This window comes from Megascapheus bottae, chromosome 1 (assembly GCF_031878675.1).
Source record: "Megascapheus bottae isolate mThoBot1 chromosome 1, mThoBot2.hap1, whole genome shotgun sequence".
NCBI lineage: Eukaryota > Metazoa > Chordata > Mammalia > Rodentia > Geomyidae > Megascapheus > Megascapheus bottae.
In genome coordinates this window covers 23,783,971-23,804,539 of record NC_143509.1, presented here as the reverse complement: position 1 = coordinate 23,804,539, position 20,569 = coordinate 23,783,971, and the positions used below count along the sequence as shown (strand labels likewise).

At 39.2% G+C, this 20,569-nt stretch overlaps 1 protein-coding gene across 1 annotated transcript in view; it reads right to left on the bottom strand.

Annotated features, from left to right (window-relative positions):
• Positions 1 to 20,569, bottom strand: part of Prkci (protein kinase C iota) — a 66,393-nt gene that overhangs the window by 42,768 nt on the left and 3,056 nt on the right. The window contains exons 2-3 of the mRNA XM_090338698.1: positions 6,421 to 6,542; positions 199 to 288 (exon numbers count right to left, since the gene is read on the bottom strand). Of these exons, the coding sequence (XP_090194824.1) occupies positions 199 to 288; positions 6,421 to 6,542 (212 nt within the window). The remainder of the gene's footprint in view (positions 1 to 198; positions 289 to 6,420; positions 6,543 to 20,569) is intronic.

Genomic DNA, 20,569 nt, shown 5'->3' with positions numbered 1-20,569 from the left:
AAGGAGGTATATAAACATGACAATGATTGTAAGATGTAGATTGTTTTGTTTTCTCTAGCATTTACAAAACTTCTGAAGGATAATTTCATTGGCCTGAGGCAGATAGATTAAGAAGATATCAGGATTATATTTTTAAATGATCAACAAGTTATTTAGAAATATAGCTCCAGAATAGTTAAGAAACAATTATTCTTTTACCATGAATCAAGAGTTCAGAATCCTTGTTTAGTTCATAAAGTCGAAAGGCTTCTTCCAGCTCCAACTGAGATGATACTGTACATGGGTCACCTAAAAAAAATACAAAAGAGAAAACTCACTTCTTTTTTTTTTTTTTTGGCCAGTCCTTGACTTGAGCTCAGGGCTTGTACACTGTTCTTGGGCTTTCTCATGGCTATTGCTCTACCACTTGAGCCACAGCACCCCTTCCAGCTTTTTTTTTTCTATGTATGTGGTACTGAGAAATCAAACTCAGGTCTTCGTGCATGCTAGGCAAGCACTCAACCACTAGGCCAAACTCCTGGCCAGAAAACTCACTTTTTAAAAAACTTCTAAATGTGACAATCAGTAGACAAATTCTATAATATAATGTTTTGGGAAAGATCTGTCAAGGGTGGATCTTTAGGTATTTATTTAGACTGTTCTTCTCTGAAATAGTGACATAATTTCCATTTCTATTTGCACAAAATACTATACTATGCTCACTACCAAATTTCACACATAGAAAACCAATTTGTTTTTAATAATGTATATATTGAAAATGAAGCAAACAAAATCTACTACTCTACCCACACTTGGAATTCAGTGCTGCCTAACTGATGAGCATGATCAAGAGCAGGCTTTGTGTTAGTCGTGACTTGCAAGAGTAGTGAAAGCAGTCCTAAGCAGTCCTGTCCTACTGGGATGTTAACTGGTGGCCATTTTGTTATTTTTTATCTTCCTATGAAAGTCTACTCAAGGAGTCAGCCCAGAAACCACTAACGTACTATGAATTCATGAACAGTCCAGACTGAGCTGTTTTTAAATATAAATGTTGTTTTAGTATGTGTGCACATAGAAAAAGGAACGGGCCAGGAGTGTGGGCTAATAGCAGAGTGCTCGCCTAGCATGCATGAAGCCCTGGGTTCAATTCCTCGGTACCATACACAGAAAAAACAGGAAATGGTGCTGTGACTCAAGTGGTAGAGCTCTAGCCTTGAACAAAAAGTGTCCAAAGACAGTGCCCAGGCCCTGAGTTCAAGCCCCAGGACGAAGGAAGGAAGGAAGGAAGGAAGGAAGGAAGGAAGGAAGGAAGGAAGGAAGGAAGGAAGGAAGGAAGGAAGGAGAAAGAAAGAAAGGGGGGAAGAGAGAGGGAGTGAGAGAAAGGAAGAGGGAGAGGGAGAGGGAGAGGGAGAGGGAGAAGGAAACTGAGACGGAGGGTGGTGGGGGAGAGAAGGCAGCATCTCACTGAGCCAACCAGCCAAAGAACTAAGTCATCCCTGACATTCAAGAAGTGCCACATCTCCCTGGACAATGCATTCCTCTAGCAACAAGTCACTGGCAGCAAGGTGGGGCTGAGCTGGGGCCTCTACTCTCATTCCTTTTCTCACTCCTGTGGCTACACTAAACAAGACTGCAGACTAGATGCTACTAGCCAGTCTGAGCTTTATGTAGTCTCAGTATAGAACCCAGGAAGAAGGAGGGCGGGGGAGAGAGGGAGAAAGAGAGAGAGGAAGAGAGAAAGGGAGAACAGAAAAGAGAGAGGGGGGAAAGGAAAAGGGAGGGAGAGGGAAGAGGGAGGAGGGAGGGGGGAGGGAGGGAGGGAGGGAGGGAGAGGGGGAGAGGGAGAGAGGGGGAGAAGGGGAGAGGGGGAGAGAGAGAGAGAGAGAGAGAGAGAGAGAGAGAGAGAGAGAGAGAATTCCATTACAGCAGTTTTTAAAAACAAAAGTGCCTTTCATTTTCACTTTTTTACTCTTGATTGCTGAATCACTGCTGCTATTTTAGCTTTCTTTTCTTCTTTTTTTTTTTTATAATTTTATTTTATTTTATTTTTGCCAGTCCTGGGCTTGAGCTCAGGGCCTGAGCACTGTCCTTGGATTTTTCTCAAGGCTAGAGCTCTACCACTTGAGCCTCAGCACCATTTCTGGCTTTTTTCTATGTATGTGATAACGAGGAATCGAACCCAGGTCTTCGTGCATGCTAGGCAAGCACTCTACCACTAGGCCAAACTCCTGACCTTCTTCTTTTTTTTTTCTTTTTTGCCAGTCCTGGGCTTGAGCTCAGGGCCTGAGCACTGTCCTTGGATTTTTCTCAAGGCTAGAGCTCTACCACTTAGGCCTCAGTACCACTTCTGGCTTTTTCTATGAATGTGGTACTGAGGAATCGAACCTGGCTCTTCTTTGTACATGCTAGGCAAGCACTCAACCACTAGGCCAAACTCCTAGCCCTCTTTTCTTCTTTTTTGAGACAGTCTTATACAGGCTGGCCTTAAATCTATGATTCCTTAACTTCAGCTTCCTAAGTGGTAAAATTACAGGTGGTACTGCACTTAACTCTTCAACTCTTCTATTAAACTTATTTTAGAATTTCTCAGACATAATAAAAGAGCCTGCTCTTTAATTCCTATCATGGTATGGTTTTTGAGCAAAATCTTAGGTAATAAGTCCTTAATAAAATCACAATACCACTATTAAAATATCTAGGGCCGGGAGTTTGGCCTAGTGGTTAAAGTGCTTGCCTAGCATGCATGAAGACCCGGGTTCAATTCCTCGGTACCACATACATAGAAAAAAGCCAGAAGTGGTGCTGAGGCTCAAGTGGTAGAGCTCTAGCCTTGAGAAAAAAGTCCAAGGACAGTGCTCAGGCCCTGAGCTCAAGCCCAGGACTGGCAAAAAAAAAAAAAAAAATCTATCATATGCAAATATATTTATATGTGAAAGAAATGAAGCTTAAACTATATCTTCTACCATAAGCAAAGATTCATTAAAATGGGTAAAATCCTAAGAACTGAAACTATAACACTTAGAAGAAAAACGCAGAAGCAAAGTCTGTTGTTTTGTTTCTGACCTTCTTTTGCTCAAGGCCAGCACTCTGCCACTAGAGCCACAGCACTACTTCCAGCTTTTTCCGTTTATGTGGTACTGAGGAAGCGCACTCAGGGCTTCATGCATACTAGGCAAGCATTGTACACGAAGCCAATTTCCAGTTCCAGCAAAGTTTCTTTGTTTTTACCAGCTAGTCCTGAGGTTATCCAGGGCCAGTCTAGGACACTGTCTCTGAGCTTCTTTTGCTCAAGGCTGCAGTCTACCACTTGTGCCACAGTGCCACTTCTAGCTTTTTCTCTTTATGTGGTACTGAGGAATCAAACCAGGCTCCATGTATGTGAGGCAAGGACTCTACCACTAAGCCACATTCCCAGACCAGAGGCAAGGTTGTATGACATTGGATTTTGAAGTGATTTCTTGGGTATAACACCAAAAGCACAGTCAAATGTAAACTGAGTAATAACTAAGATTTCAGGTGTGAGCTATAGGAGTGACATCCTGGCTAGTGTGAGGCCCAATGCAAGTTGAACTTCTTTAGCTTTTTCACAATTTGAATATTCATTTTTACCCAAAGTCTTAGCCACCTCAGCATATGACTATTATGTCAAAAATGTCTAATTTTTTGCTAAAAGGAAGTTATTTATGACTTCTCTTTGGTGTTTCTGAATTGCTAGCATTACCACTCTTGAGCTTGAGTAGTTAAGTTTTATTTTATATTATATCCCAGAACAATTTTCATAGGTTAATGTAAATTTCAGCATATGTGTGTATGTGTATATTGTATGTTGCAGCTTTTGCTTCTGCAGCAGTATATTTAAGAAAAAATCCAAGGGACCCAATCACCAGTGGCTCTCTCCAAATAATCACAAAGACATGTAAGTTAATAACAAACACTTCATAGGTATAAGTGTAGTTTGCTTCTCTTGGGTTGAGAATCTCTGCTTCAAGTATTGCTTTTTTGTAGTCTGTTTAATGCCTGATAAAGGCAAGTACATAACTCAGAAGTAAAACATTCCATACAAGCAATCACGAAACAAAAGCAGGAAAGCTGTCTTCAAAACCCACTCTACTGTTATAGTCTAAATTCACATCTTAAAACACAAATTCATTTCATCTCCAAAATAACCAGAAAAGGGGCAGGCTGATGGCATGGTTCAAGTGGTAGAGAGACAATCTAGTAAGCATGCAGTTCTAAGTACAAACTCTAGTATCACATTATCATAAAAAATACACATTTGTGATATATGCATACAAATACATCTTAAAGTAAAAGACAATACTCAATTCAAATACTGTGAACTATAATTGTAGCATTTCAACACTCAAGATCAGGAAAATAAACAAAAAAATTCATCATTAATTAATTTATACATATATACACACTTGAAATACCATTCTGTTTTTTAGAAATTTGCAACAAAATTTATGAAACCTATAGATACTAAGTGATAGAAGCCAGGCTTAGAGAGACAAGTATACCATGATCTCACTTGTATGTGCAATCTAGACAAGGCAATTTCTTAGAAAGCAAGAGCACATGATGGTTACCAAAGGTTACACAAGGAGAAAGATAGGGAAGGTGGAGACATTTATCAAGAAGTACAAAGTCAGCCAGACCTGTTAGCCCATACCTGTACTTAGCTACTCAGGAAACTGAGATCTAAAGATATATGGTTCAAAGACAGCCCAGGCAGAAGAGACCCCATGAGTCTCTCATCTCCAATTAATTACTCAAAAACTGGAAGTGGTGTTGTGGCTCAAGAGGTAGAGTGCTAGCCTTGAGCATGAAGAGGCTTGAAGACAGAACCTAGGCCCTGAGTTCAAGCCCCACAACTGACAAAAAAAAAAAGTACAAAATCTAGAAAGGGAGGAATCAGTGCAAGTAATCTATTGTAAAGTATGGTGACTGTAGTTAATGTACATTTCAAAATAGTGATGACTTGGCTTTGACTTTTCTTACCACAAGGAATGTTAAAAGTATCTGAGCTGTGGGCTGGGAGCTTAGCCCAGTGGTAGAGTGCTTGACTAGCATGCACAAAAACCCAGGTTCAATTCCTCAGTACCACATATACAGAAAAAGCCAGACATGGTGCTGTGGCTCAAGTAGTAACGCGCTAGCCTTTAAAAAGCCCAAGGATAGTGCCCATGGCTGGAGTTCAAGCCTCAGGACTGACAAAGAAAAAAAAATATCTGAGGTAATGAAGGTAATAATATATTAATTAGCCTGAATTAATCATCATTCCACTATTATACATGTATTAAAATATAACACTGTGCCTATGATCATACACGGTACGATGAATTAAATTTGCTAAGGAAAAAAAAGTCCCATTTGTTTTTCTTGTATTCCATCACACAACAATATATGGGAAATGAGAGTGATAATTAAATAAATTACTATTCTCTTTAAAATATTTAGTCAGATTAAGTAAACCAGTTTTTCCACATCAAAACAAATCGGTTAAACTGGTTTCAAGTACAAAGAAAAAGATAGGTTTCTTAATTCTGTTGAGATGATGTAAGCTTATAATTTTTATTTGTTCAACACAGAATCCTATTATTAAATATTTAGCTTCTCAAACATATTTCTCATATATCAAAGAAATCAAATTATATTCTTGTCTATAATCCTGGAGAATTTTTTTCTCCATCTGAGCATGCCCCAATGCCTACGTGATAAAAAGTAGTAGGCGGGTTTAGGAGTGTGGCCTAATGGTAGAGTACTTGCCTAGTAAGTTCAAAGCCCTAGGTTTAATTCCTTAGCATCACATAATACAGAAAAAGCCAGAAGCAGGGACCGGGAGTTTGGCCTAGTGGTTAAAGTGCTTGCCTAGCATGCATGAAGACCCGGGTTCGATTCCTCGGTACCACATACATAGAAAAAAGCCAGAAATGGTGCTGAGGCTCAAGTGGTAGAGCTCTAGCCTTGAGAAAGTCCAAGGACAGTGCTCAGGCCCTGAGCTCAAGCCCAGGACTGGCAAAAAAAAAAAAAAAAAAAAAAGAAAAAGCCAGAAGCAGTGCTTTAGCTCAAGTGGTAGAGCACTAGCCTTGAAAAAGCCCAAGGACAGTGCTCAGGCCCTGAGTTCAAGCCCCAGGACTGGCAAAAAAAAAAAAAAAAAAAAAGATGATTTACAAAAATATAAGATACATAAACTCAAAATTAAATGTTACATTATTTGATAAAATATTTATCTTACTGCTGAAAAAAGTAATTAATTTTATTTGGGGCAATACAAATATTGTAGTTTTTTTATTTAAACACTGAAAAGTGAAATAAGAATGGCATTAATTTCCAATGTATTTTTCCCTCCAGGGTTGATTAGGACTCTTTCATTAAATTTTGAAAGAGAATGACAGACCATCTCAAGTCAAATGCTTGCATGCAACCCTCTATACTCACCTTCCTCATCTATCCATTTCATGGTGAAAAGCTGTTCATTGTCAAAAGAACACATGTCTCGAACCTCATTGCAAAGGCCCTCAAAAGAGATGGAAGGTTCAAAATGCGTTATCATGATATCCCTGGAAAACAAAGGAGTGTTAAGTGTTAAAATGATGAAAACTACAATGCTCTGATAATTCCACAGACTTCAGCCTTAATTCAATCTCTCATCACTGAGGAAGCCCAACCATCTTTGCAGGGAAACCTAGGTAAGAAGACTGCAATGAGGAAGTTGTAGGCATAAAATGACACTCTGCTTGGAAAATAACTAAGAAAAAAAATAACTTGGAGGCATGGGCCAACCTGGTGGAGCACTTGCTTTGCAATTTTGAGGCCTTTGAATTCAATCCCCAGTACCACCAAAAAAAAAAAAAAAAAGTTGCATAGCTCTGTAAGAGCTATAGAAGCTAAAAAGCAGATAAGCAAGCAGGCAGAGAAATCAAATGGCCTTTCCTGGCTTATCACTCTTTTTCTGAACACCTGTTTTTCTACTGTCGTCTCTTAGAAGCCTCTTCCTTGGCTTTCTTAACAAAGTATGTTTACTTGATTCTGTCCACTACTTAGAACACTGTCTCCTGTCTCCAATCACATGACATTCTTCCTACTCTCTCACCTTATACTCTATCTCTTCCTGAGATCATATTTAGTATTTTAACAATCATCTGGACATAGAAATCTCCTAAATCTGTAATTTCAATCTGTGTGGTATGTAAGACTCTTGATAATATGGTTGCAACTTCCTTGAATTTGATCTCACCACCTGCATACTCTACTACAGGTAATACAGATTTACATGCAACTCACACAAGAAGATCTTAGTGAATTACCCAGGTCTAATTCAAACTTTCCCTCAGGTAAAGGCTCAGTTTCCAGAGAACGAGAGAAACAACTTTGCAACTAGACTTCAACACCACCTTCCACTTACACAAGCCAACTACAAAATAGTCTATAATTCTCAATTCATCATATACTGAAAACATATCCTTAAGTAAATCATAAACAACTAGAAGACAAATAGTCTTGGGCTTTTCCATATGCTCACATTCCACTGCACTGAATGTAAAAGAAACTCTATGTAAAACAAATCTGCCCCAAATATATTTTTTCTGGTGTGTGTATGGGACTTGAACTCAAGTGTATAGGACACTATCCTTGAGTGTTTTTGCTTGAGGCTAGTGTTTTACAACTTGAGCCACAGCTCCACTTCTAGCTTTTTGTTGGTTAACTGAATCTAAGAGCCTCAGACTTTCTTCACAGGCCGGCTTCAAGCCCAATACTCAGATCTCAGCCTCCTGAACAGCTAGTAATACAAGCATGAGCCACTGGCTCCCAACAGCATATGTAATTTTGACAAGGAAATATTATATTCTCTTTCCCTGCATGTATTTATGAAAACTATGTTCCAGATGTTTGAACAAGCCTTTCCTTAACTTTGACAACAATGTCAATATTGATACAGTAAATCTTGGACAGTTTTAAAAGGGAAAGCAGAGACATACTTGCAGTCTCACAATAGAAAATGAATATAAATTCAAATCTGAATCTCTACAGCATCTACAAGATGCTGTGATCCAACATTATTCCTATACTACTCAGAATCCCCATTTGATTGTCTACAGGTCTGCCTGTAGTCACACCTCCCTTCCTGAAGCAACAATGTCTGATTGGCTAGGGAGCACAAAGGTCCTAGAAACAACTCAGGAAAATTCTATAGTGTTAACTCATCCTTACAACTTCCAGGAGAATCAACTGATATTTGTTTGGACTCCTGCTGAGCCTGTGTTATGATTTGAGTACATCTTCCCCCAAAATTCATGATGACAACTTTCATCCCACTGTGGAAGTATTAGGACATAGGGTGCTTGGAGAAGTGATTGAGTCATGAGGGCTTGGGCCTCATGAATAAACTCACACCTTTTTATAACAGCCACAGGCAACAAGTGTGGGTCTTTACCCTTCCATTTTTCCACCAACTGAAGACCCTACCTTCGTCCTCTCTGGATGATGCGGTGCTACCCTGGAAATAACAGTCAGACCCTTTCCAGACAACAATTTGTCCGCATCTTGATCTTGGACTTCCAGTTTCTGAACTATGAAAAATCATTTCTGCTCTTCATAAATTAGTGTGCTGTTCTGTTATAGCAGCACAGCCTCCCTTGGCTGACTTCCTTTCCTCCCTCCTCTTCCACTGCTGTCAATGCCAAGAGCATTCCTCACTAAACCTGCCATCTGCTAATCTCCTGAGCTATGGTTTTCCAAAGCACAGATCATGTAGTACACCTGGTCTTAGTTGGATCACACTGCTATGACAAAACACCATGAGCAGTAGCTCATAAACAGAAATTTATTTCTTACTGTCCTAGACACTGGTAAGTCTAAGATGAGGGCATGGCTGATTTGGTGCCTGGTTAGAGCCTAATCTGAGGTTCTCAGTGTGGCACCTTCTAATTATACCCAGATGGTAGAGGGGTAGCTGACTCTCCGAGTTCTCTTCATAAGGGCACTAAACTTCTCAAAGTCTTCTCCTTCCAATACCATCATCTTCTCTGTTAAGTTTCAACATAAACTTTGGAAAGGACACAAATATTCATATCACAGCAGACATTCATTAATATTTATAATACATTAATATTTATAATACTAATACTTAAGTTAATTTACACTACAAATAAAAAATAATGCATAACACATTACATGTGTCTATTAATTTTTAATTGCATTGTCATCTAATACTTTTAACAGAAGTAAAACTTCATTAGAGAAGAAAGAACTCTACCTTTTATTTATTTATTTTTTTTGTCGGTCATGGGGCTTGAACTTAGGCCTAGGGCACTGAAAGTGAGCTCTTCAGCTCAGAGCTACTACCCTACCCCTTGAGCCACAGCATCACTTCCAGTTTTCTAGTGGTTAATTGGAGATAAGAATCTCACAGTCTTTAGTACCTGGGCTGGCTTTGAATTGTGATTCTCAGATCTCAGCCTCCTAAGTAGCTAGGATACAGGTCTGAGCCATTGTACCTGGCAAGAACTCTACCTTCTATAAGTAACACGTACCTGGCACTGGTGGCTTAGACCTAGCTATTCAGGAGGGTGAGATCTGAAGATCACAGTTCAAAGCCAGTCCAGGAAAGTCCATGAGATTCTTGTCTCCAATTAAGCATCAAAAAGCCAAAGGCAAAGCTATGGCTCTAATGGTAGAGCACTAGCCTTGAAATGAAAAAGATAGGGTCAACACCCAGACTCAGGGTTCAAGCTCAAATGTAACCCACAGGACTGCATGCAGTAGTTTGAGGCTATAATCTCAACTGCTTGGGAGGTGCTCAGGAAGATTTTCATTAAAAAAAAACTTTAAATTTTCAGGCCCAGGGTTCAAGCCCCACAACCAACAAAAGAAAAAAAAAACTTTTAAATTTTATTTAAAAAGAGATCTTGCTTGCCATAAAACAATCTTTTTTTTCAATGCACCCTGCACCCTCAAGGTTTTTTATAGCCCATCTGAGTTGGGAAAATATAAAGAAAGACAACTAAAGAATTTTACTGTTCAAGTTCAAGCCCCAGGACTAATAGTAATACTAATACTAATAATAATTTCTATGAGTAAAAATGAAAAGGGTGAAGTCCTTTTCAAATGGGGAAAACAGTGGCAAAATTTTAAAAAAGATTTTCTTATGAACTTGTACATGAAGTTAAATCCAACACATATGTAAAGTATGACAAGAATTTTCAGAAACTATTTCTCTAGAGCTACAAAATTTTTGTCAGAATATAAAATATTTTTGTTGCTGCTGTTGAGCCAGGGTTTCACTATGAAACAGAGGTAGGTCTGGAACTCTTGATCCTCCTGCCTCAACTTCCAAGTGTTGGAATTACAGGCAGTTGTCACTCCTGGCTTAAATATTTTAAAAGTATTTTTAAATGTTTCAAAAGCCCTAAGTACATACATCTTTAAGAGACTCTGTGAAGGGGTCAGGCTTTATCAACTACCATTCTTCAAATTCCAGGAACTAAAATATTTAAGGAGTTTTGTATAAACACTTCTTTAAGTAATTGGGAAAACACCACCTTCATAACACTCCACAATCATCAAATTCTTATTATAGTAACAAAGTGAGCTACAAAATGAAGAGTACATATAAAGGTGTAAAACAAATTATGCACAGATGGGGGTTTTCTTCTGGTTTAACTTTAGCACTCGCAAAAATTAATTTACCAGGCTGGGAGTCTGACCTAGTCGTAAAGGGCTTGCCCAGCATGCACAAGTTCGGTTCCTCAGTACCACGTACATAGAAAAAGCCAGAAGTGGTGCTGAGGCTCAAGTGGTAGAGCTCTAGCCTTGAGAAAGTCCAAGGACAGTAGTGTTCAGGCCCTGAGCTCAAGCCCAGGACTGGCAATAAATTAATTAATTAATTGAAAAAATAAAAATAATTTACCATTAATCAATAGGTTGAAAATCTGCTGTATAAACATTTCCATATGGCAAATTTAGATATAGTTTTACTTAGTGAAAAATAAAAACTAAAGACCTGTAATCTTGCCACTAGGCTTCAGAAAATAAACTGCTTTAAGCAGCCAATGTTCCTAGGTCTTAAAATATAAAATCTAAGCAGGTGCCAGTGGCTCATGCCTATAATCCTAGCTGAGGAGGCTGCAGGCAGGAAACTATGAAACTCTTATCTCTAACAGACTACTAACACACACACACACACACACACACACACACACACACACACACACACACACACACACACACACACACACACACACACGGTGGGGAATTGTGGCCTAGTGATAGAATGCTTGCCTAGCATGCACTAAAGCCTTGGGTTTGATTCCTTGGTATCACAACAAAGAAAAAGCCAAAAATGGTGCTGTGGTTCAAATGGTAGAGCATCAGCATTATGAAAATTCATTAACAGTGCCCAGGCCCTGAGTTCAAGCCTCAGGACTGGGGGGGAGGGACACAGACGTGGCACTGAAGCTCAAATGGTAGAGTGCTCACCTTGAGCAAAAGAAGCTCAGGGACAGCGTCCAGGCCCACAGCACAGGACTGGAGTGGGGAGATAGGGAGACAGGGAGATAGATAGATGGATGGATAGATAGATAGATATTCTAAAGTTTTAAGATTAATTGGTTTCAAAAACAAACCCAAGCTGGGTTCATGCCTATGATCCTAGCTATTCAGGAAGCTAACCTATCATAGGATCACACTTTGAAACTAGCCTGGGCAAGAAAGTCTGTGTGATCTGTGTGATTCTTATTTCCAATTAATCACCAAAGTGTCAAAAGGAAAGCTGTAGCCCAGGTGGTAGAGTGCTAGCCTTGAGCAAAAACACTGAGAGACAGAGCACAAACCTGTGTTCAAGCCCCAGGACTGGTACAAAATTAAATAAAAATAAAATAATAAAATATTCCCAAGACAGAATTACATTTAGTTCCTCTGTTATCTCAACATAAGCTTTACCCCTACACTAAACATGGACTATTTAGAGAAGCATTTTATTTGTAATCATTGTTATACTAAATTGGTTTAGGCATAATCACCCATGGATGGTAATACCACTGGATAAAACATTGCAGAGGGGGCCGGGAATTTGGCCTAGTGGTAGAGTGCTTGCCTAGCATGCATGAAGACCCGGGTTTGATTCCTCGGTACCACATACGTAGAAGCTCAATTGGTAGAGGTCTAGCCTTGAGAAAGTCCAAGGACAGTGCTCAGTCCAAGCCCAGGATTGGAAGAAAAAAAAAAAAAAAAAAAACATTGCAGAGAAACAAAATGGCTATATGGCCATACAATGTCAAGTATCATCTCTATAATTATAAAAAAAATTACAAAGTAATGTTTATTTTTTAATAATCTAAAAGGTAAAACATAATAATCATGAGACATGAATTTGATAATAAAGAAAACTATCAATCCAGTAAAAAGGAAAAGAGAAGTTTCTTGGAGGGTCATGACCCAGCTTTGTAATGTTGTTCTGTTAGTAACTAAGTCTCAATGTTATCTGTAACAGGAAACTGATAGCTCCCTTTGAGCATAATTGTAAGGATTAAATAAAATGCACAACACCATAATTCTTGAAATGTTTTTGCTGCAAAAGTTTGCTCTTTAACAGAGAGAAGAGTATCTTAGAAGACATTATAAAACTTTCCTTACTGATTATATTTCATTAAGATGAAAATGTGGCTGCTTGACACTGTTCAAAAAGAAAGGTACTCATTACCTGACTTCTATAACTGTAACCCCTCTGTACATTACCTTTACAATGAAAAGTTTTTCACCACTGAAAAACCTTAACCAACTAAGAAAAATAAAATACAGAAAAGATGAAATAAAACTGTTTCTAAGCAACAACACAATCTACCTTTAGATTCTAAGACAATTAATTAAAATGGTTAATAAACCAGTCAGCTTAACATAAACATACAAAAACATGTGATATAGTGCTGGGCATAGTGGTAACTCCTATAATCCCAGCTGCTTGGGTGCTGGGGCTACAGAACCAGGAGAGTTTAGGAGACCAGTTAGAGCAACACCCCCAACTCAAATTTAGAAGCCTATGAAAATAAAGAATCTCATTTACAAAAAAACAGCTAACCCACAAAAAAGACTAACAAAATACTCAAGCTCTGAGGAACAAGAATATAAAAATCTTATTGCTGAAAAACAGGAAATGGATATACCCATGTTATATACCTGAACAAAGATGTATACACCACATACTTCAAAGGCCAGGCCCAATATCCTAAGATTATTAGTTTCAAACTAATCCATGAACACATACAATTAAAAACCAAAAGGTCAGTAGGATTTGGGGGGGCTTGGAGGTAAGAGTGGAATCCACAAAAACTTGAAATTTGTATGGTAAGAAAATGCACAAGAACAGTCAAAAAGCAGTAATTTTTAAAAAGCCAAAATTTTGCAAATAGAAAATTAATTTATTGCCTTTCCACAATATATCAAAATGAGCTTTTATTATGATCAAAACTATTACATTGTAATAACCAAGCAATTAATGGTATGTGCAAAAGCAATTCCCCCAAACCAATGAAATAGAATAGAAAGTACCCATGTACATTGTAAGAAATATACTATATAACCAAATTCTTATTTCAAATCAGTAGTAAAAAGATGATTTCTGGGCCGGGAGTTTGGCCTAGTGGTTAAAGTGCTTGCCTAGCATGCATGAAGACCCGGGTTCGATTCCTCGGCACCACATACATAGAAAAAAAAAGCCGGAAGTGGTGCTGAGGCTCAAGAGGTAGAGCTCTAGCCTTGAGAAAGTCCAAGGACAGTGCTCAGGCCCTGAGCTCAAGCCCAGGACTGGCAAAAAAAAAAAAAAAAAAAAAGATGATTTCTGCACAAATTTTGGGTACTAAAATAATTTTTAAGTGATATCAGAACATTGCAAATAAATGAAAGCCCAAAATGCCAGATTTAGTGAGAATAACTTTAAAAACTACATAATAGAAAATAGGATATTTTTAGATAGAAAACACATCTACCTATAAATCATGAAAGGGAAAAAAATTGATTACATAAAAATGAAAAACTCCACACAAACAACAAGAAAAATAATGACAACTTCAAGATACAGGCCTAGAGGTTGGGCAGTAGTCTTGAGCTGAAGAGCTCAGGACAGTCCCCAGGCCCGGGGTTCAAGGCCCATGACTGACCAAAAAAAAAAAAATGTGTGTGTGTATTTATATACATGAATCTGCAGATACACACAATCTGACTAAAGGATGGTATATTTATGGGAGGAATTCAATGGTATAACACCTCTGAACAACAATTTAATAAAATAAATACCAGAAATAGAAATACGCTCTGTGGGGGAAGCTCATTAAGAAGAAAACAAGAACAGAGGAACAGTAAGCAAATGCAGTCATTATAGTCAATGTACATTACATAAAAATTGAACTATATAATTTGCTTTTTGTTGTTGTTTTGTTTTGCCAGTCCTGGGCCTTGAACTCAAGGCCTGAGCACTGTCCTTGGGCTTTCTCCAGGCTAAAGCTCTACCACTTGAGCCACAGCCACGTCTGGCTTTTTTCTATGTATGTGATATAGTACCAAGGAGTTGAACCCAGGTCTTTGTGCATACTAAGTAAGCACTCTATCACTAGGCCAAGCTCTCAGCCTGCCTACTAGCAGGGATAGAAGAGGGAATGAGGAAAAACAGTGGAGGGGGTGACACTGATGGGAGTGTAATTACTCATAAGCTGTTTTATCAAACTATGCAACTGGGGGCTAAGAGTTTGGCCTAGGGTACTAGTGATTGCCTAGCATGCACCAAAACCCAGGTTCCATTCCTCGGTAGCACATACATAGAAAAAGCCAGAAGTGGTGCTCAGCTCAAGAGGTAGAGCTCTAGCCTTGAGAAAGCCCGCCTTGAGAAAGCCCAAGAGCACTGCTCAGGTGCTAAGTTCAAGCCCTAGGACTGGCAAAAAAAAAAAAAAAAAGTGTGCAACTGCTTAATAAACCTTAAGTAGTTGTACTTAACTGTAATTAATACTACTTAGTAAAATATTATTTGAAAAAAAATTAGAGAATGCTGATGGCACCTGTCTGTAATCCTAGCTACTCATGAGGCTGAGACCTAAGGATGGAGGTTCAAAGCCCACCCAGGCAGGAAAGTCCATGAGACTCACTATCTCCAATTAACCACAAGAAAACCAGAGGTGTTGCTGTGGCTCAGAGCTGTAGAGTGCTAGCCTTGAACAGAAGACCTCAGGGACAGAGTCCAGGCCCCAAGTTCAAGCCCCATGTCTGACAAAAAAAAAAAAAAAAAGTAATTTTGAATCAACTTATAACAACATGTGTGTGTGTGTGTGTGTGTGTGTGTGTGCAAGCATAAATAGCTCTACTTGTAAACCTACTGATAGAACGTAGAATATCCTATGTTGATAACAATGGCTACTTCTAGAAAGTAAAAGTATGAAGTTTCAGGGAACTTTCGATTTTATGCACTTCTTATTTTGAAAACAACTCTAGTGCCTGGTCTATGATAGGTATTTGATCATAAATGGCTTTTTTTTTTAGTCATCATTCCCAGTCACATTCCTATACTCGTTGGCTGGCATGACAAGTGCTTGCCACACAGAACAGATATGACTGCTCAGTTAATTGCTGACATTTCATGTCTCACAAGTACCCAGAATTCAAATTAGTTGTTTCAGGAAATGAATTACCTTCTCTCACAAATATTTCCTTCTGTATTTCCCCCACTGACCTGCTTCTCAGTTTCTCTTAAACTTCTGAGTTTTCAAACTTTTCTTCCTACTTAGGGAAAAAAAATCTGACTCATGTCAATTCTTTTTTTTTTTTTTTTTTTTTTTGCCAGTCCTGGCTTGAGCTCAGGGCCTGAGCACTGTCCTTGGACTTTTTCAAGGCTAGAGTTCTACCACTTGAGCCGCAGCACCTCTTCCAGCTTTTTTCTATGTATATGGTACCAAGGAGTTGAACCCGGGTCTTTGTGCATGCTAGGCAAGCACTCTACCACTAGGCCAAACTCCCGCCCCCCCCCCCTTTTTTTTGCAAGTCCTGGGCTTGAGTTCAGGGCCCGGGCACTGTCCTTAGACTTTCTCAAGGCTAGAACTCTACCACTTTAGCCTCAGCACCATTTCTGGCTTTTTTCTATGTATGTGGTACAGAGGAATCAAACCCAGGTCTTCGTGCATGCTAGGCAAGCGCAAGCACTCTACCACTAGGCCAAACTCCCGGCCAAACTCATGTTAATTCTATCGTCTAACGTCTCCAATCATCTATCCTCTTTTTCACCTGCTTAGACTATTTTACAAGTCTCTAAATCACTCTTATCCTCTATCAATCCTTCTCCAACAGTGATCCTTCTAAAATGTAGTGTCTTTCTTACTTAAAATCTTCACTGAAAAGAACAAAAAATATTCACTAATGAAGAATCTGAACTTAGCAGTCCAACAATGAACAGTTCCCTTGATCTAACCCTGTGAGCTTCCTTAACCTCACTTCTTATCAGCACTCACTTTATACTTTCCATCCTAGTAAGGAATAAAAGCCAGGATAACAACCAAACTTATCACCCAGTTGTTCAATGCCTGGAGTGGCATCACCATTCACCAGGCAAGCTTTTTATTTAGCTTTTTTGGGGGTATGTAGGAGGAGCTGGGGCTGGAATAAGACCTCACACTTGCTAAGCATGTGCTGTACCACCAAGCTAAGCCCTCAACTCTATCATTTATCCTTTAAAAGCTTCAGACATCTCCTCTGCCAGAACAACTGTCCTCATCCACCCACTCCCAAAGATTTCCCTAACATTCACCCTCCAAGTTCCTTATATGTGTGTGTCAGATTTACTTCTTTGTATTGCAACTCTTACCTAGCTTTCTCTCAACATCTTGTAGAGCCTTGTTTTGTCTATCTCAACATCCTAGGTGGTCATCAACAATATTTAGTAAACTTCCTTGGTGGTCATCAACAATATTTAGTAAACTGAGTTTAAGTCATCTCTGAACATTTTTTACTTTTTTTGCAGAGCTGAGTACTGAACTCAGGGCCACAAGGCAAGCACCCTTCCATTGACGAAGCTAAATCCCCAACCCTTCTCTGAAGACATGAAATCCTAAGCAAAATTGAAACTTGAAAAATTTATGTTTTAATTATGATCATTTCAAACATTAAAAAACACACACTCAGCTGGACACTGGTGGCTTATGTCTGTAATCCTAGCTATTCAGAAGGCTCAAATCTGAGGACTGTAGTTCAAAGCCAGCCTGAGCAGGAAAGTCTGTGAGACTCTTGTCTCCAGTTTATCACAGAAAAAGCCAGAAATGGGGCTGTGGCTCAAGTGGTAGAGTGCTAGCCTTGAGCAAAAGGAGCTCAGGAACAGCACCCAGGCCCACAGTTCAAGCCCCCAGGATTGGCAAAAAAAAAAAAAAAAAAGACACTCACGCTATCTTAAAGTGAAAGCTGTGATGTACACAATTAATATACATTCATAACTATAATTAGAGAAAAGAAGGAAGTTATATTAGAAAGTTATGACCAATGAGCTGGAGGTAGTAGCTCAAGCCTATAATCCCAGGTACTTGGAAGATAAGAGTTTGGAGAATCAGTTGGAGGCCTTCCTCCCTTCAAAGAAAAAAAGTTGATGAGACTCCATCTCAATCAATGACTGGGTGCAGTACCCTGTGCCTGTCATCTCAGTGATGTGGAGAAGGATTATAGGAGGCTGGCCTGTTCATAAAGTGAGACCCTATCTCAAAAAAACAACAACACTAAATAAAACGCTCGTAGAAAGAGTTAAAGTGGTGAGTGCCTGTCTGGCAAGTATGAACTCCTGAGTTCAGTACTAGGAAAAGAAAAAAGAAAAGATATAATCAACTAAGTACCTTTAGGGAGAATGTTCTACAGAGCTGCTTTTTTCCTCTGCTTCTCAGATTCTGCTTCCTCACACCTTTAGTTTGCATATGTTCAGTTCTGGTCTCTCTAGCCTTCTCTCTCCAATTCTTTAGCTTCAGTCCTCATAGCTATCAAGCAACTTATTATCTAATTCAAATTCTGAAAAAGCTTTTATTCACTTGACAGTAGGCCACCATTTTTCTCACTCAGGCCACATTATATATCTGTTGCCCTTTGGCTGAGTGCTATTTCAGACCCTCCAACCTCCAATCAGCTTCCATTATCCTGACCTTAAGATACTATTTTTATTTCCTCAGAACCATGACTAGAACATACTGCTAAAATAATTTTGCAATACTCTTAAAAACAAGTCTTGCCAAGACTTGCTCACAGAGAAAAATATCCCACGTACTTCTTTACTGAACCAGTTGCACATTCCAAATATGCAGTTAACAATCTGGAGCTAGTGCTGTAAAGCTTGTGTGAGTAAGGTTCTGTTTTATCCATAGTTCCTCCAAAAAAAAAATAGCATTAACATCTCTTTATTTCTAGATGTATGCAGAAGGAATCCTCGCACTTGTTAACACAGTTCAATAACAGAAGCTCTAAAGCATTTTTTTCAAGCTTTCAACAGATTTCCCCATACATATGGAATGAAAAAATAAAGTAGTCCATGTGGGCATAGAGGTACAAGCCTATAATCCCAGCTACTTGGGAATAGAGGAATAGTTCAAGTTCCTAGACAGGTGGAGCAAAGTTAGTGGAACTATCTCAAAAACAAGGAGGGGGACATAGCTCAAGTGGTAGAGCACCTTCCTAGCAACTGCAAGGCTCTAGGTACAAACTCCAATATCATAAAAAGTGGTCAAGACATTGACTGGTTAAACTTTATGCTATATCAAGCAACTTTATATAAGGATAAGCACATACAATAGCAATCTATCAGTAACCAACAAAACCTGTTTCGCTTCCTTCAAACACCACTAGGTCATAATTGCAGAAAGCCACTCACTGAAAAGTTACCATGAGACAAGCACTCTTAGCTAAGTCTCAAGTAAAATCAAATCTATTAATTCTCTGCTTGAAAACTGGGGGGGGGGGAGGAGTAGGGAGGGAGAGATCAAATGTAATGTTTACTATAACTAAGAAGACATCACTCTCAATAGATCAAGTTTAAGAATACTTAAAATGAATGCTCAAGCCAGGCACTAGTGGCTGATGTCAGTAATCCTAGCTACTCATGAGTCTGAGGATCATGGTTCAAAGCCAGCCTGGGTTGGAAAGTCCATGAGACTCTGATCTCCAATTAAACATGAAAAAAGTTGGAAATGGAGCTGTAGCTCAAGTGGCAGAGTGCTATTCTTGAGCCAAAGGAGCTCAGAGACAGTGTCTAGGCCCTAAATTCAAGCCCAGAACCAGCACCAAAAAAAGAATGGTCAATTTAGTCTCTGACTAAAGTGGGCTATTTAGATCTATCATTCTCTGGGGGAAAATATTGAAATGATGTTAGAGAAGAGTAGAGGGAAGTTAAGTGATAAAGGTTTCACTGGGTGATGGAAAAACTTTCAAGTGCAAGTTGTCCTTACAATTCTTAGTATAAGAGCAGGATTTTCTATTTTAAAACCAAGTAGGTGTTTTAGTTAGTCAACCTCTTTATTAACTATTTTAACTGGTGACTCATTTAGTTTCATCTATATTAATGAGCAGCTGACTCTAATAGCATAACTATCAGCTTAGACCACATGAGATTATTTTCTTTCTTTCCTTCTTTTTTTTGGTGCTGGTACTTGAGCTTGAACTCAAGGCTTTGTGCTCTTGTCTGACTTTTTGCTCAAGGCTGGCACTCTACCCTTTGAATCACACCTCTACTTCCAGCTTTTCTCTAGTTATTGATGATAAGAATTTCCAGAACTTTTATACCTTGGGCTGGCTTTTAATTGTGATTCTGAGATCTCAGTCTCTTGAATAGCTAGGATGGCAGGCATGAGTGCCCAGTTTTATATAATCATAGCAGATCGATTTTTCAGAGGACAGAAATTGGCGTAGAGCATTGATGTTTTTAAATGAGGCTTGAAATGAAGATGCTTAGCAAGCTTTTCTTTAATAAAAAGCAGTAAAGGGAAGATGTTATTAGTGCCTTTCTTCAGCAAAATCTCCTACATTTTTAAGACAATGTTAACTAGACTGTCTTGGAGGGGCTGGGAGCATGGCCTAGTGGTAGACTGCTTACCTAGCATGCATAAAGCCCTAGGTTCGATTTCTCAGTAGCACAGGAAAAGCCAGACATAGTGCTGTGGCTCAAGTGATAGAGCACTAACCTTGAAAAAGCTAATGGAAGCCAAGCGCTGTGGCTCACACCTGTAATCCTAGCTACTCAGGAGGCTGAGATCTGAGGATCAAGGTTCAAAGCCAGCCCAGGCACAAAAGAACCTGAGACTCTAATCTCCAATTAAACTCTAGAAAATGTAAGTGGGGCTATGGCTCAAGGGTAGGATGGTAGACTTGAGCCGAAGAGCTCAGGGACAAAGCCCAGGCCAAGTTCAAGCCCATGACCCACAAAAAAAAAGAAAGAAAAACAAAAAGCTAAAAGACAGTGCCCAGGTTCTAAATTCAAGCCCCAGGACTGGCAGAGAGAGAGAGAGACAAAGACAGAGAGAGACGGGGGTGGGGGGGGGGGGGAATGGATGGCTTGGTAAAGTTTTATTCAAACACCCCTATTCTAATTGTG